Consider the following 16,078-nt stretch of genomic DNA (forward strand, 5'->3'; position numbering starts at 1 on the left):
GCCTGCAAGGCAGGAGGTCTCGCTGGAGGAGGGCATGGCAACCCACTCCAGTATCCTTGCCTGGAGAGTCCCACGGACAGAGGAGCCTGGCGGGGTGCAGCCCACGGGGTCCCACTGAGTCGGACGCGGCAGAAATAACTAAGCAAGCAGCTGCAGCAGCGTACTCAGCTCTAGGGCTCATCTCTAGTGAGCAGTGGAAAACAGAAACAAAACCTCAGAGTTCAGGGATTATCTTGGCACAAAGGAGGAGCTTCTAGAGGAGCTTCTAAAGCCACTGGCTTTTTTTTTTTTTTTTTTCATATTTTTGGCCGCACCACACAGCATGCAGGATATTAGTCCCCTGACTTGGGATTGAATGCATGCCCCCTGCAGTAGAAGTGTGGGCTCTTTAACTACTGGACTGCCAGGGAAATCCCCAACCACTGGCCCTTCAGAGACAGAACATGGAGTATCTTAGGGTCAAAGGAATCACCTCCAGGCCCCACGAGCCGAGTCTGAGTGAGGGTTCTAGAGAATCTTCTCCTCCAGTCCCTGTCCTGGAATTCCCTAATGTAGGAGAAGTGTGGAAAGAGGGAAAAATGTGGGAAAGTGCCACCCGTGGCTGGAATCGTGAGGATGTCGTTCCTTTGGGCCACTGCTTCAGTTCAGTTCAGTCGCTCAGTCGTGTCCGACTCTCTGCGACCCCATGAGTTGCAGCACGCCAGGCCTCCCTGTCCGAGAACGTGTATGTGGCAGGCCCCAGGCCAGGCCTTTTGTCCTTTGTTGTCATTGTTAGTCGCTAGATTGCTAAGTCGCATCTGACTCTCTTTGGCCCCATGGACTGCAGCGCGCCAGGCTCCTCCGTCCCCCACTGTCTCCCAGAGTTTGCTCAAAATCATGACCACTGGGCCAGTGATACTGTCTACGTAATCCCATTTAACCTTCACAGCACCTGCGGGATTTTGAGCCGCTATTATCCCCGTTCAGATGGCGAGCTGAAGCTCAGAGAGCTTTGCTCACTGCCCAGGGACACACAGCTTCTTGGCACAGATGCCTGTCACGGTTGTTGAGAAAATCACCTCAGGTGAGGAAAGCGGGCAGCCGGGGCTGCTTATCCCAGAGTGAGAGAGGTCCCCGGCGGGGTAGGGAGGGAGCCCCGGGGAGCCAGACGGGATTTTACAAAAGAGCCTTTAATGCAGTTAAGACTGGGGCCACCTGCCCCGCCCCGCCGCCTCCGTGGAGCTGAAGGGGGCCTCCGGGCCAGCACCGGCCAGCCCCTCATTTCTTCTTGGTCTTCACCAGCCCCTTCTGCACGAGGCTGCGGTACAGCTCCTGGATGTAGGTGTAGACGCACTTGGAGTCGGGCACCGCCAGCCGCACCATGTCGTCCACCTCCAGCAGCTGGGCGCAGTCGGCCAGTTTCCTGAGGGGCAGACGGAGGGGTGAGAGGTGGGGGTCAGAGAGCCGACAGGGAAAGAGGTAGGGGTCTAAGGGACGGGGTGGGGCAGCCCCCCAAGGATGAAGCCCGCAGGACTGTGCGGCAGCGCTGGGACTTATCTGGCGCAACTATCCCATTGTACAGATGAGACAGCTGAGGCCCAGCGGAGTCAAGACTCAGACTCAGCGTGGCTTGATTCCAAAACCTGTGTGTTTATGCCCCACGTGTCGTCACGTGGGAGCGGGACCCTCCGGTCTGGGGTTCCGCGGTAACCCACCCGTCTGTGTGCACCTGTGTCTGTCCTCTGGAAGGACAGGCCCCGAAGGAGGAGTGAACAGCACAGAACGCTAATCCTGGCTACAGTGTGGGCTTGCAGCCTCAACTCTCCGCTTCAGCCAGGCTCTGTGCATGCACTGAGGGGCGCCACGTGCTAGGCGTTCTTCCGGGGAGTTCAACACTGAACAGAATAAGAACCCCCCATTCTCATCAACGTTCTCGTGGCAGAACGCAGGCAGTCGTCAAACAGAAATTGATGGTACGTCAGAGGATGAGAGATGCTACAGAGAAAAATAAGGCAGGGAAGGACAGGACATGTTTGTGTTCAGGGGGATTTGCTTTTGTAATATGTTGGTGGTGGCGTTTATTTATTTATTTATTGTCAGTGCCTCACAGCTTCTGGGATTTTAGTTCCCTCACCAAGAACTGAACCTGGGCCCTCGGCAGTGAGCGCGCAGAGTCCTAACCACTGGACCGCCAGGGAGTTCCCCGAAAAGAGAGAGAGAAACAAGTCGCTCAGTCGTGTCCAAATCTTTGCGACCCCATGGGCTGTAGCTGACCAGGCTCCTCCATCCACGGGATTTTCCAGACGAGAATACTGGAGTGGTTGCCATTTCCTTCTCCAGGGGATATTCCCGATCCAGGGATCGAACCCGGGTCTCCCACACTGCAGGCAAACTCTTTACCATCTGAGCCACCAGGGAAGCCCAGAGTTCCCCTAAGGGATTTTTAATAGGAGAAGTTCTCTTAAAGAGTACTTTTAAGCTCAGGAAAGTAAATCGGATACATGTTTGCAAGAAGGGGGTTCCAGAAAACAGCAGGTGCAAACGTCCTAAGGCAGGAGTGCTTGAGCAACTGCATGGAACTTAGCAGCAAGTCCTGTTTCCCTAACTTCCCAGCTGCTCTTTGGGAGCATGAGCTACTCCTGGCCTCGCTGAGGCCAACCACCTGATCTAAGCACTGTTGGGGCCTTGCCACCACGTGTTGGGAGCCTTGCCACCACGTGTTGGGAGCCTTATCAAGTGTTTCCCTCTCCCCTCTTTTTTTTCTTTGGCCACGCTGCACAGCTTACAGGATCTCAGCTCCCTGACAGGGACTGACCCGGCCCAGCCCAGGGCAGTCAAAGCCTGGAATCCGAACCACTAGGCCAGCAGGGAGCTTCTGAATGCCTTCTCCTGAATGCTCTCGTTCACTCCACTCCTCTCTGTTCAACCGGCAGAAGGGGAGCCGGAGACTCACAGCATCTTGGTGGTTTGCCCAAAGCGAGCAGTTCAGCTGGGACTCCACCGCGGGCCTGCCGGACACACCTGGCCGGATGCCCAACTGCACAGGGTGCCAGCGAGAGGGGCCACCAGGGTCCCGGCGGGCATCCTCTCAGAGCTGAGTCAGCTGGACCAAAAGCCGAGCCAGACAGGCCTGGGGGCAGGTGAGGAGCACGGACTGAAGGGCTTTGAGGCCCGGGACGAGCTCCCCGCAACCGATGCCGTGCTGTCAGCTCCTGGGTGTGGGTCGAGGTGCGGTTTCTACCCAGGAGAGGCAGACGCTTCATTCCCACCGGGCCTGGGGAGCCGGGGCAGGCTCCTCCAGCAGCTCACTAATCAAGCCCCCCAGGGGCCCAGCGCTGGGCTCCTGGGGAACCAGAGGAGCCTTCTAGAAGGGAGCCAGATGTGGCCGGGCCCCTTACTTTGCACTCTTCATCTTCATACCCAGCCCTAGGAGATGTTCCGTCAGCTGCCAAGGGTCAGAGAGCGAGGGAGGGGGGCTTCCCGCGTGGTCCAGTGGTCAGGGCTTGGAGCCCCCACTGGCAGGGGTGCGCATGTGATCCCCGGTCTCCCGTGGGCAGAAAACTAAGATCCTGCATGCCTGATGGCATGGCCACACACGCACAGCCTGGCAGCTGCAGGACAATGACCCGTGGCCACAGGCCAGGGACGCCTGGTCAGGGCCAAGCCACACACCCTTCTGATGGTGACCAAGAGCTCACACCCCCGGCCAGGAGTTTCCCTTTCCAGGGCCGGGTTGGCCACTGCCCTCCTGCTCCAACCTCCCATAACTCCCTGCTGGGAGCCACACAAGCATCGTTGTGACGGTCAAATCAGACAATCCAAGGAAAGCGCTTAGCAGGACGCCTGGCATCTGATCACGCTTGGTTCACGTGGCTTGTCATGGCCCTTAAAGGTGCTTCCGAGCTCAGAGCAGGACACGAGGCTCCCGACCCCTTCACCCCCACCCCAGGGCACTGCCCCCACCCCAGGGCAGGATAATGTGAAACCGGAAGAGGCTTTCCGGAGCACCAACTCCACATGTGTGCACGTGTACTCAGTCGAGCCTGACTCTCTGTGACCCCATGGACTGCAGCCCACCAGGCTCCTCTGTCCATGGGATTCTCCAGGCAAGAACACTGGGGCTGGATGCCATTTCAGTAAAGAATCTGCCTGCAGTGCAGGAGGCCCGGATTCAGTCCCTGGGTCGAGAAGATCCCCTGGAGAAGGAAACCACAATCCACTCCAGTATTCTTGCCTGGAAAATCCCGTGGACAGAGGAGCTTGGCGGGCTATAGTCCATGGGTCTCAAGAGTCTGACACGACTTAGAGACTAAACCACCACCTCCAGGAGATCTTCCCGACCCAGGGACTGAACCCGGGTCTCTTGGTGTCTCCTGCATTGGCAGGCAGGTTTTTTAAAAAAATCACTGAGCCACTTGGGAAGCGCTTCTGGAGCACCAAGTCTGGGAGTTTTCAGGTGGCATCCTTGGTGCCCGAGGGCCCAGGAGACATGCTTCAGGACCATCCTAGGAGGGGGGTTGGATGCTGATCTGGGGTGCTCTGGGAGCCCCTCCCAGCCTACAAAGGCATCCAGTGCCTGAGGGCCCAGGAGACATGCTTCAGGACCATCCTAGGAGGGGGGTTGGACACTGATCTGGGGTGCCCCGGGAGCCCCTCTCAGCCTACAGAGGCAGCCAGTGCCCAAGGGTCCGGGAGACATGCTTCAGGACCATCCTAGGAGGGGGGTTGGACGCTGATCTGGGGTGCCCCAGGAGCCCCTCCCAGCCTACAAAAGCCACCCTTACATCTGTTTACTGGGTTGGGCATCCACTTACTGTTTCTTTTGAAGAAGCTGCCGGTGGGGTGGGGGACCCATCTGAGAAGTGCCGGTCAGTGTCAGCCAACTGGTTTTGCCGATGGGAACACGGAGACCCAGAGAGGGGAGGGTGGCTGCCCCAGGCTTCCCCACGGGTTGGTGGCCAGGCCTGAACTTGCTCAGAGGGCTCGGCCTCCCGGACCAAGATGCTGCCAGCATCCCCAGTGACTTGCTCCCTTCTCTGGGCCTGCAGAAGTGCCCTCAGCCGTCCCTTCCCAGGCCTCAGAGCTGTCCTTGTGGACGACACCCTCTGCCCAGACCGGGTGGCTCAGAAGCCTCCCCCAGGCAGGAAAGGATGCGTGAGCCAGGCATGAGCCCCGGGAGAGCCTCAAGGCCATCGTGGGACCGGCTGGCCTCTCTGGGGGTAGAGGTGGAAGCCTTTGGCCCAGTCTGGCTTTGAGGCTTTGGTGGGGAGAATGCCTCCGCTCCCCACTGCCTGGCAGCCTTGTGTTCGCCTCTCAGGGTCTCCCCTGGGCCCCGCTGCTTCTCACGCCCCTCCTGTCTGTCTAGCGCACCCCTTTCCCACCCCTCTGCGGCCCCAGCACCCAGCTGTGTGAACCTCAGCAATAAATCTCCCTCCGGGTCCCACAGCGGATAACGAGTATCATCACAGGCGCTTCCCTGGCAGTCCTGTGGTTGGGAATCCGCCCGCCAGGGCAGGGACCATGGGGTCAGTCCCTGGTCTGGGGTGATTCCACATGCCTCCGGGCAACTAAGTCTGTGGGCCAGCCACAACTGCTGAAGCCCAAGAGCCTAGAGTCTGGACAAGAGAAGCTCGAGCACCACACGAAGAAGAGTCGCTGCTGCTCATCGCAACTGGAGAAAGTCCGTGCAGCCAAAAATAAATTAATTTTTAAAATGTGTATCAATTGTGATATTCATTTTAGTACAGGAACAGCAGCTAGGATTTTTGTTTTTGAAATGTTTGCCATGGGTTAGGCACTGTGATAGGGACTTTAACTATTAATTCTCATCACAGCCCTGCCGAATGTCATGCCCATTTTAAAGGTCAGAATATAGAGGCTCAGATGACACAGCTAACAAAAGTCAGGGTCAGAATCTGGCCCCCAGATCTCTGCAAACTCCCAGTCTTCCCCTCCTTTATCTCTCACCGGCCCGCATTTTGTCCGCCTGTCCCCTCACATTTTATTCCGCATGTATGTGTATTTGCTGTCTCTCTCTTTAGAGTGTGAGTCACGGGACTTTCCTGGTGGGCCAGTGATTTAGACTCTGTGCTTCCAACGCCAAGAGTGAAGGTTTGATCCCTGGTTGAGGAACTAAGATTCCACATGCAACGGGGAAGGGCCAAAAAATAAAATAATATAAAATAGGATAGGAAATCTGTCGGATTCAAGGAGCTGCGGCCACGGGCTCGGCCTGACCGTCCCTCTCGGGCCCCGGCCCGGGTCCCCGCCGCTCGGCGCCCCCAGCCCGGCTTACTCTGCGGTGGAGAAGGCCAGCGTGAAGTTGTGGCGGCGCTGCGCGGGGTCCAGCGCCGCATAGTCGAAGGCGTCGGGGAAGAACTTGTGGATGAGCGCGCAGAAGGCCATGCCGCTGCCCCAGCTCGAGGAGAAGTTCTGGATGTCCACGTGCTGCGGGGCGGCCGGGAGCCGCGTCAGGGGCCTGCGCCCGGCACCCCCGGACCCCCAGGCACTGTCGCCCGCGCCCCGCCGGAGCCCCCGCACGGCCGCCGCCCGCGCACCTCATAGTTCCTGGTCATGGCGCGGCACCACTCCAGCAGCATGTTCCGAACGCCGCCCACCGCCGCGCCCGCCGCCTTGGTGTTCCGGAACAGGGCCGTGGGGCCCGCGGCCGCCCTGTGCGCCGGGGCGGAAAGGGGGTCCCATCAGACGGCAGTCCTCCCGGGGCGGGGAGGACCCATCAGATGTCCCTCTGGGGCTGGGGCTGCTCCCCCGCCCCACCCTTCCACCAATTCAGCCCCGCCAGCCCCTTGCCCAAATCCTACCCCCCGAACTTGTCCACGATGGCCTTGCGGTTCTGAGCTCGGGGTCCCCGGGGCCGGGTAGGAGCGGACACTCTGCGCTCTGGAGCCTTCTCTTTCTTCTTCTCCTCTGACGGAGGGGGCTCCGTGGGGCTCTGGGGCACATCGCTGGGCGAAGAGTCACTGCTTGGAAACGTTCAGAGGAGCGTGAGGGGGGCTGGGACGCGCCTCTGCAGGGAGGAGGTTGGCTGGGCAGTGGTCCCTGCCGGCCCAAGAAGCTACAGAGCTACTGTCCCGCCTCACACACGTGCCTCCAGGCCCAGCACTGGGAGGCGCTGGGAAGGAAGAGTGAAGTTCAGTCTGACTGCATAGGTTAGGACTAGCGCACATCTGAAGTCTGACCTGAGTTCCAATCCTGCCTAGGCCTCTTATTTGCCATGTGACTTACTTGCCATTGGGACTGTCAAACCAGTCCATCCTAAAGGAAATCAACCCTGGATATTCACTGGGAGGACTGATGCTGAAGCTGAAACTCCAATACTTTGGCCACCTGATGCGAAGAACTGACTCGTCGGAAAAGACCCTGATGCTGGGAAAGATTGAAGGCAAGAGGAGAAGGGGACAACAGAGGATGAGATGGTTGGATGGCATCACCAACACAATGGACATGAGTTTGGGCAAACTCCAGGAGCTGGTGATGGACAGGGAGGCCTGGCGTGCTGATTTCCATGGGGTCACGAAGAATCAGGTGCGACTTGGTGACTGAACAACAACTTGGGACTGCCACGTCACTTCTCTGAGCCTCAGCTTCCTCATCTGTATAGTGGGCACAGGTACCTGACAAGGTGGGTCTAAGGCCTCTGTAAGAAGGGGAATGTGAACACTCACCAGGCACCTTTCCCTAAGAAGGTCACATGGAGGTGACTTTCAGCTCGAAATAAAGGCAGGCTTTTTTAACGACAAAATTTGTGTCCTGGCAAGAGGAAGGCTCTCGTGTTACCCAGCACCTTTCAGGCCCCAGGCGTCAGGCTGAGTGTTTTATACACAGACGTCATCTGAGCCTCACGAGAAGCCTTTGAGGCAGGTGCCCTGACTGTGTCCACTTCCCAGGGGAGAAGGGGGAAGCGATACAGCCATGGTCAGACAGTGGGGCTTCCCCGGGGGCTCAGCGGTTAAAAAAAAAAAAAAAAAAAACCGGCTGCCAAGGCAGGAGACTCGAGTGCCATCCCTGGGTCGGGAAGATCCCCTGGAAGAGGAGATGGCAAACCCACTCCAGTACTCTTTCCTGGGAAATCCCATGGACAAAGGCGCCTGGTGGGCTACAGTCCATGGAGTCCCAAAGAGTCAGACAGGACCAACCTAGCGACTAAGACAGCAAGTGTCAGCGTCGCTGTCCAGACTCAGGCTTTCTGCTCACACACGACTGGTGATGCTGAGACTGCGGAGACAGACAAGATGGGGCTCCCATGAAGAGTCCTGGGGTGCTGGAGAGGAGGCTTCTTCAGCACTGGGTGGGAGGCCAACCAGGGATGCTCCACTGCCCTTTGCTCCCCGCTCCAGCTCTTCTCACTTCCCAGGCTCTGCCCTGAGCTGCTGCTACTGCTGCTAAGTCGCTTCAGTCGTGTCTGACTCTGTGCGACCCCATAGATGGCAGTCCACCAGGCTCCCCTGTCCCCGGGATTCTCCAGGCAAGAACACTGGAGTGGGTTGCCCTGAGCTAGGGGGCAGCAGTATTCCTGGCATATCTCGAGACTAGATGCTGGAGGCCCAGTCTCAGGGGACACCAGGCTTTGAAGGGAGCAGGTTGTGGTGTGGAGGGGAGCTGGGGCTCCAGCGTTTGACATTACCTGGCTGAAGGACCGGGTTCTTCAGAAGCGGCAGTGTCTGGGCTCAGCCCCTCTGAGGGAGAGGAAAAGGAAGGAGGGAAGTGGGGCGACTGCGGCGTGCCCCCCCCCAGGCAGGCCCTACAGCAAGATGGGCTCCTGGCCCCTCCCCCCATGCCCCCCAGGGTGGCCCTACAGCAAGATGGGCTCCTGGCCCCTCCCCCCATGCCCCCCAGGGTGGCCCTACAGCAAGATGGGCTCCTTGCCCCTCCCCCCATGCCCCCCAGGGTGGCCCCTGCAGCAGGTGGGCTCCTGAGGGCCCCGCATGCCCCCCAGTGAGCCCTGCAGGCTCCCCAGTGAGCCCTGCAGCAGGTGGGCTCCTGGCCACGCCCCCCCACACCCCCCTGGGCAGGCCCTGCAGCAGGTGGGCTCCTGGCCAGGCCCCCCCACACCCCCCGGGCCAGCCCTGCAGCAGGTGGGCTCCTGGCCCCCTCCCCCCGACACCCCCCTGGGCAGGCCCTGCAGCAGGTGGGTTCCAGGCGCCCCCTCACCTGGGCTGGCGCTGCCGCCCTCCTCCGTGGGGCTCTCGGGCCATCCCTCTGGGGAGCTGGGAGGCCCCCCTGCCCCGTCCTCAGCCTCTGCCCCCGCACCCTGGTCCTGCTGGTCATCAGGACCACCCGGCTCCTGGAACGAAGGCGCAGTGGGTGGGCTCGTGCCTGCCCGAGGCTTCAGAAAGATCTGGAAGGCAGCCCGGGCCCAGCACGGCTTCCCCCACCTGCCCCCACCCAGGCCCTCCCCCGAGGAGTAAAGCGGGACAGGGCCTTGCTCAGGGGGGGTCTCTGGACCGCCGTGGGGCCCCCTCCCTCCTTTCCGCTCCCTCACTCACCACCCCCTCCGTCGCCTCCTCCTGTGGCTCGGGCTTGGCCGCGTCCACCACGGCGGCCTTCGGAGAGTCCAGCTGGGCGGCTGGCGCGCCAGCCTCCTCCTGGGCTTCAGCCTGGGGCTCCTCCGTCTGGCCGCCCTCCTCCTGAGGGGCCGCGGTGGCCTTGCCCGGCCCTTCGGCCTCCCCGCCTCCAGCCTCGGCCTCCTGCGCCCCGGAAGCCTGCTTCAGCTCAGCCCGGGCCTCTCCGCTCGCGTCGACTGTCTCCCTAGACCCGGGCCTGGCCGCTCTCTCATCAGCGCTCCGCTTCCCAGTGGCCGATGCGCCCTCCCTGTCCGCTGCAGCCCCCGTGGGCTCAGAGTCGGCCTGCTCTTTCCTGGCGGTCTTCCGAGGGGCCGCGGTGCTTGCTCCCTGCCCCTGGTCTTCCTGCTGAAGCTCAGCCTCGCCTTGGGATTCTGCCTCGGCCTCACCCAGCCCGTCTGCCGGGCATTCAGCGGAGACGCCGTCCTCGGCCGGGACCTGCTCCTGCTGTCCCGCCGCGGCCGGCCCTGCTCTGGCGGCGCTCTCAGCGGGGCCTGCAGCATCCTCCTCCACAGAGCCGCCACCTCCCGCGGTCTCCGGGGCGTCCGCAGCTGGGGGGACAGTGGCCCCGTCCTCAGAGGCCTTCCCCGCCTTCTGCTCCATCTCTGGAAAGAGAAGACAGACAGACACACACGGTCATGCCCCCTCTCTCCAGATGAAGGCCCTGGAGTCCAGACGCCTGCCCTTCAGTCCCGGGGCCCCCATTGCTTGGACATGAGACACCAGCACCCACTTTCCGCCTGGTTAAATGAAGGGGGAGGGCACCACTTCCCCCGAAATGGGGTGTTGGGCCAGCTCTGTTTACTTGATGTCCACGGAACGGCCCTCTGCAGGTTGTGACTTGGGCTTTAAAGAACACTGGGTCAGGACTTGGTGGTCCACTGGTTAAGAATCCGCCTGCCAATGCAGGGGACGCGGGTTGATGCCTGGTAGGAGAAGATTCCACACGCGGAGGGGCAGTTAAGCCCTTGGACCACGACTACCGAGCCCACACTCTGGGGCCCCAGAGCCATCACAAGAGAAGCCGTGGGCACCGCAGGGAAGGGTACCCCCACTCGCTGCCACTAGAGAAAGCCTGGGCACAGCAGCAGAGACCGGGCACAGCTAAAGGCAAATAAATAAACAAAAACACTTAAAAAAAAAAACAGAGTCACATAATGCCTTTTCAGTGAGGTGGTTACAGTTTGACACTCGCATCCCTGCACGGTTGTTCCTCCTCCCTGTTGATGGAGGTAGCTGTCCGCAGGGCCCGCAGGCTCAGAGCCCAAAGCAGACAGGAGTCTCTAGATAGAATCAAATAAGACTGCTTTGATTCCAGTTGGATTTATTTTTACAGTTACGATCTATTTCTGGTCAGTGACGTGGAGTTTCCATTTCCAATAGTGATATAAAGTTTCTTTTATAAATGCATTTATTGAAGTTAAAATCAGCTAATTCAAAGGAAGACGTTCAGGAAAGCAGGATCTAAGATACCTAAGCCACAGAGATGGCGTAAGGATGCCTGAGATTTGGGGAGCCCTGGGCCTGCATGAGGTCTGGGTCTCTGCCAGGCTGTGTGGGAGTCTCTGAAGAGCTGGCCCTGGGCCTGGCAGAGCTCCCTTTGGTGAAGAACAGATATGTGCTCTCCCTGGTTAACCTCCGCAGGGAAGTCTGATCCTCCAGCTGCCGGGGGTGGGAGGAAACGGAGCGCGTGCTGCTTCAGCGTGAGGTTTCCTCCTCAAGCACTGCATGTACAGTCAGCCTTCGTGTCCTCGGGCTCAGTGGACTGAACCAACCTCAGATGGAAAATATTTGGGAAAAAAAAAAGTCCAGAACATTCCAAAAGGCAAAACTTGAATTGCAGGCGCTCCAACTATTTACGTAGCATTTACAGTGTCATTAACAATTGTTTACATAACATTTTCATTGTACTGGGTATTACAAGCGATCTCGAGCTAACTTACAGTATCAGGATGGACCGTGTAGGTTATAAGCAGACGCTGCCCCGTTTCATGTGAGAGAGCATCCGCAGATCTTAGTGTCCACCAGAGAGGCTGGGACTGCTTCCCCGCTGACACTGAGGGACGGTTGTGCTGTCCCAGCTACGAAAATAGCTGGGTGGGGGGACAGAGCCAGCTCCTTCTGCCCTTCTTGGGGGTCTGTTTACGAGAAAATAATCCCCGAATAATGTTCAGGGCATGACTCAGGCAGTAAAAGAAGCAGACGTTGCTGTCACTGGCTAAAAATACCTCCTGCGCCCTGCAGGGCCGTCACTCTGGGTACAGTACCCCGGCACCTGGGCAGTTGGGACAGAGGCGGGAAGACGGGCATACGAGGGCCAGGGCCCTGTTCCTGCTAGCCATTCGGGCCCTGGGGGTCCCTGGTTCAGTCGCCCACAGTTTCCCCAGGAAGCGGGCTGGGATTTTCAAAGATGCTCTCGCTGCCCTTCAGTTCCATCGCTCCCATTACAGCCCATGGTTCACAGCCCTGGCCGTGAATTAAAGCTGGAGGGAAGTCAGTGAAGCCGGGAGATGGAACGCCCATCGGCAGGGAGCTAGGAGCTTGCCCTGACCTCAGCCCCGAGCCTGGGACCGGAGCGAGGCTCCTTGCCTCTCTGGAGAGTCTTCACTTCCAACACAGACGGGGCTGGTCTGGATCAAGTTGGCAAACTGTTCTGTGGAAAACCATGCTGTGCTCAGTGACTCAGTCCTGTCTGACTCTTTGCAACCCCATGGACTGTAACCCACCAGGCTCCTGTCTGTGGGGATTCTCCAGGCAAAAATACTGGAGTGGGTTGCCACGCCCTCCTCCAGGGGATCTTCCCAACCCAGGTCTCCCACATTGCAGGCAGACTCTTTACCAGCTGAGCCACCAGGGAAACTCAAGAATACTGGAGTGGGTAGCCTAACCCTTCTCCAGGGAATCCTCCCAACCCAGGGGTCAAACCCAGGTCTCCCACCTTACAGGAGGATTCTTCACCAGCTGAGCCACCAGGGAAGCCGAAGAATACTGGAGTGGGCAGCCATTCTCTCCTCCAGGGGATCTTCCTGATGCAGGAAATTGAACTGGGGTCTGCGGCATTATGGGTGGATTCTTTACCAGCTGAGCTACCAGGGAAGCCCGTGGAAAACTAGGGCCTCCTAAGACAGTAATAGGGCTTTCCAGGTGGTGCCAGTGGTAAAGAACCCGCCTGCCCAGGCGGGAGGCGAAAGAGACTCGGGTTCGATCCCTGGGTCTGGAAGATCCCCTGGAGAAGGAACTGGCACCCCACTGCAGTATTCTTGCCTGGAAAATTCCACAGGCGGAGGAGCCTGGTGGGCTGCAGTCCATGGGGTCACAGAGTCGGACACGACCGAGTGAGCGAACAAGACATTAATGAAGGATGCGTTGGGTACAGGAGGGTGTTCACTGGCTAGGATTGTTCCAGAAACAGCCTACTCTTAACCGTTTTAGAGTCGTACAGCTTCGTTAGCCCTTAGAGTCCAGATACCCCATGGTGAAGAAATCTTAACTTTGTTTAGCTTCCTTTAACTCATTTTTCTCCGAACATATTTGGCGTTGGGTTTTCTTTTTCGAGCTTTCTTTCCATTTTGCTTTATCTACCCTGAGGTAGTCTCTGCCCCGAGTCTCTCTCTCCTCCTGCATGGGCAGGCGGGTTCTTTACCACTGGCACCACCTGGGAAGCCCTATTAATGTCTTAGGAGGCCCTAGTTTCCACAGGCTTCCCTGGTACAGATGTGAGAGTTGAACCACAAAGAAGGCTGAGCACCGAAGAACTGATGCTTTTGAACTGTGGTGTTGGAGAAGACGTTTGAGAGTCCCTTGGACTGCAAGGAGATCCAACCAGTCCATCCTAAAGGAAATCAGTCCTGGCTGTTCATTGGAAGGACTGATGCTCAAGCTGAAGCTCCAATACTTTGGCCACCTGATGCGAAGAGCTGACTCATTGGAACAGACCCTGATGCTGGGAAAGATTGAGGGGCAGGAGGAGAAGGGGACGACAGAGGATGAGATGGTTGGATGGCATCACCGACTCAATGGACATGATTTTGAGTAAACTCCGGGAGATGGTGAAGGACAGGGAGGCCTGGTGTGCTGCAGTCCATGGGGTCGCAGAGAGATGGACACGACTGAACGACAGAACAGCAACGCTGAGGCGCCTCTACCACCCTCTTGAGCAATGCCACCTCTAGCAGAGAAACTACAGTGAACGCTGGTCTGAATGGTCCACACGCCCCATCACTGCCTTGCGCTCGTTTGGAAGGTGGTGAAAATCACTGATGCTTCAGCTTCCTATGAGGGGATTCCCAGCTCCCACTGCGACCTTGAGCAAGCTTCTTACCCTGCCTGGGTTTTGAGTTCTGGAGATAAAAATAGGTCTCAGCTCATAGGGATGGTGGAGGGCTAAGAAAGCCAATGCATAGAGCGTAGCTGGGGGTGCTCCTGGCACGGAAGGAGGACTCGGCATACATCAGCTTGTGTGGCGTAGGTTGGCTCCTGCCCTGACCTGGGCCAGATTAAGGTCCTGACTCAGCCAGGAGGGCATTTAGTTGGTAAGACAAGGCAAAAGAACTGAACACCGGTAAGATGATGAGCCGTTTTTCTGCCTCAAAGTGTGGCAGTGATAAGCTAAGACATAGCTGAGCCCTGCAGCCGTCTTACCCTACATCCACATGTCACAAACACAGCACTGTGGAGGGGAAGGGCAGGCGTGCACACACACACACACACACACACCCCCCTTAGCCATCCTGCGTGTTTCTCACCTCAGCTCTCCACCCTCCAGGCCTGTCGGAAATAGCCAAGACGTGCCGAAACACAGAACACTGAGCTGCTGGAATAACACCACCCACCCCAGCAGTGGCTTCCCTGTGGCTCAGATGGAAAGGAATCTGCCTGCGGGGCAGGAGACCTGGGTTTGATCCCTGGGTCAGGAAGATCCCCTGGAGAAGGGAACAGCAACCCACTCCAGTATTCTTGCCTGGAAAATCCCGTGGACAGAGGAGCCTGGTGGGCTACAGTCCACGGGGTCACAAAGCGTCAGGCATGACTCACACACACACACACTCCAGCACTAACAATCCTACAGCTTGCACCGTGGGCGCCCTCTGATACCTCCCCGCTTCCTCACTCTAACCTCTCGAGATAGGCGTTATTGGCCCCGTTTTACAGATGGAGGGATTTGAGGATCGAGGAGTGGAAATCCCTTGACTACAGTGGTGCTCAGGACAATTAAATGGCCAAACTGTATGTAGAACCCTGGTCTCCTGACGACCAGCCCAGAGCTTCTGCCGGAGACGCTGCCCCCATTGGCTCCTCAGCCAGGGTCCCGTGGAAGGTGCTCGGCCAGGGTGAGGGGGACCCCAGGAGGGCTGTCAGATGTGGCTGAGGAGGTCGGCTCTCGCTTCCAAGCACGCGGTAGCCTCCGTCCGCCTGCCCTGCCCGGGAAGCCTTCATTCTGCCCCGGCTTTGTGCCCGCTGGGGCAGCTCCCGTCTCTTCCTGTTTGCCTTGGCAGACGGGAAAGCAAAGCAGACGGGAGCCCGAGTTCCAAGCCCCACGTAGTGGAGACGGTGCTGGGAGGCTCTGCTGACACCTTCACAGCCTCTGCCGCTCGGTCTGTCTTCCGGTGGTCCTCCAGCCACCCACATCCCTCAGAGATGCCCCCTCAGCTGCTCAGAGATGCCGCCTCCCACCCCAGCTGGACTCGGAAGTCTCCGAGGCCCTCTCTGCCCATCAGGACAGAAGAGACGGGAGCTCAAAAGAGTTGACATAGTGATGGAGAGAGTCAGAGAGGGTTTCTCCAACCGGGGCCGCTGCTCAGAGGCTCCTGCCCTTGGAGGTGGGCAGAGGGGTCGGCAGACGGAGGGGCTGCTTGGAAAGGGGCGCAGGGCTTCGCCTACCTGCGGGGCCTCTGTCTGGGGTCCTGGAGCCGTCTCCTTCCTCGAGCTGAGCGGTGTCTCTCCCGGGCTGTCTTTAAGCCCCCGGGCTTCTAGCCCCCACCTTCCCCCCACCTTTCCCCCGACCCCCCCACTGCAAGGGCCCGGGGCCACGGACTAGCATTGTTTACTACCCTGCTGGTACAACACTCCCCCTGGACGGGGAGGCTCGGGTTTCCCGTGGAGCGCTGACAGGTGGCACCTTTCAATCACTGCCGGGCCCTCCCGCCTGCCCGGGCCCGCATCCACCCTGGGCCCGATTCCTTCCCCGTGTCCTCGCCCGGCCCGGGCGGCCCCCCAGGCCCCTATGGAGCATGGTCGCCAGCTGTCCAGTCTCCCCTGCCCACCCAGAGCCCAGGTCCTGCACCTCCCTGCCCTCCACGCTCCGTTAAACAGTCCCTTTACCCATCCTCGGACTAAAGCAGCTGCGGGAGGTTGGCGAGGGAGGGGGTGAGTGGACAGCTGCCATCAGGACCTGTCTCGGGGGCCCCCGATGGGTGGGGTGGGGGAGGGGCAGAGAGAAGGGAGAGGGTCCAAGCTCACGGCTTGCGAGTCCAGCTGATACAAACCAAGCTCTATTTTGAGCCGAAGTGACCAGGACA

The 16,078-nt window shown here is 59.0% G+C and overlaps 1 protein-coding gene across 3 annotated transcripts; it reads right to left on the reverse strand.

Annotated features, from left to right (window-relative positions):
- SMTNL1 (smoothelin like 1) lies at positions 1,150-15,548 on the reverse strand. 3 transcript variants are annotated; one of them, XM_018059062.1, is made up of 8 exons: positions 15,441-15,548; positions 9,486-10,165; positions 9,151-9,283; positions 8,624-8,675; positions 6,801-6,959; positions 6,537-6,651; positions 6,275-6,426; positions 1,150-1,402 (listed from the first exon to the last, which is right to left on the reverse strand). In XM_018059062.1, the coding sequence occupies exons 2-8, from the start codon at positions 10,161-10,163 to the stop codon at positions 1,258-1,260; spliced, it is 1,434 nt and encodes a 477-aa protein (XP_017914551.1). In that variant the 5' UTR covers positions 10,164-10,165; positions 15,441-15,548; the 3' UTR covers positions 1,150-1,257. The 3 variants fall into 3 exon arrangements, with proteins under 3 accessions (XP_017914551.1, XP_017914549.1, XP_017914550.1); XM_018059060.1 differs by having other exon boundaries at positions 6,801-6,962; XM_018059061.1 differs by lacking the exon at positions 15,441-15,548 and adding an exon at positions 11,504-11,656 and having other exon boundaries at positions 6,801-6,962.

This window comes from Capra hircus, chromosome 15 (genome assembly GCF_001704415.2).
Source record: "Capra hircus breed San Clemente chromosome 15, ASM170441v1, whole genome shotgun sequence".
Lineage (NCBI taxonomy): Eukaryota > Metazoa > Chordata > Mammalia > Artiodactyla > Bovidae > Capra > Capra hircus.

What these genes read in the sequence shown, in the direction of transcription:
- SMTNL1 (XM_018059060.1), bottom strand. Translation starts at nt 10,163, where the DNA reads ATGGAGCAGAAGGCGGGGAAGGCCTCTGAGGACGGGGCCACTGTCCCC. An exon ending in GAACCCGGTCCTTCAGCCAG is followed by an intron (nt 6,963 to 8,623) that starts GTAATGTCAAAC and finishes AACGTTTCCAAG; the next exon opens with CAGTGACTCTTCGCCCAGCG. An exon ending in CTGGCCTTCTCCACCGCAGA is followed by an intron (nt 1,403 to 6,274) that starts GTAAGCCGGGCT and finishes TCTGCCCCTCAG; the next exon opens with GAAACTGGCCGACTGCGCCC.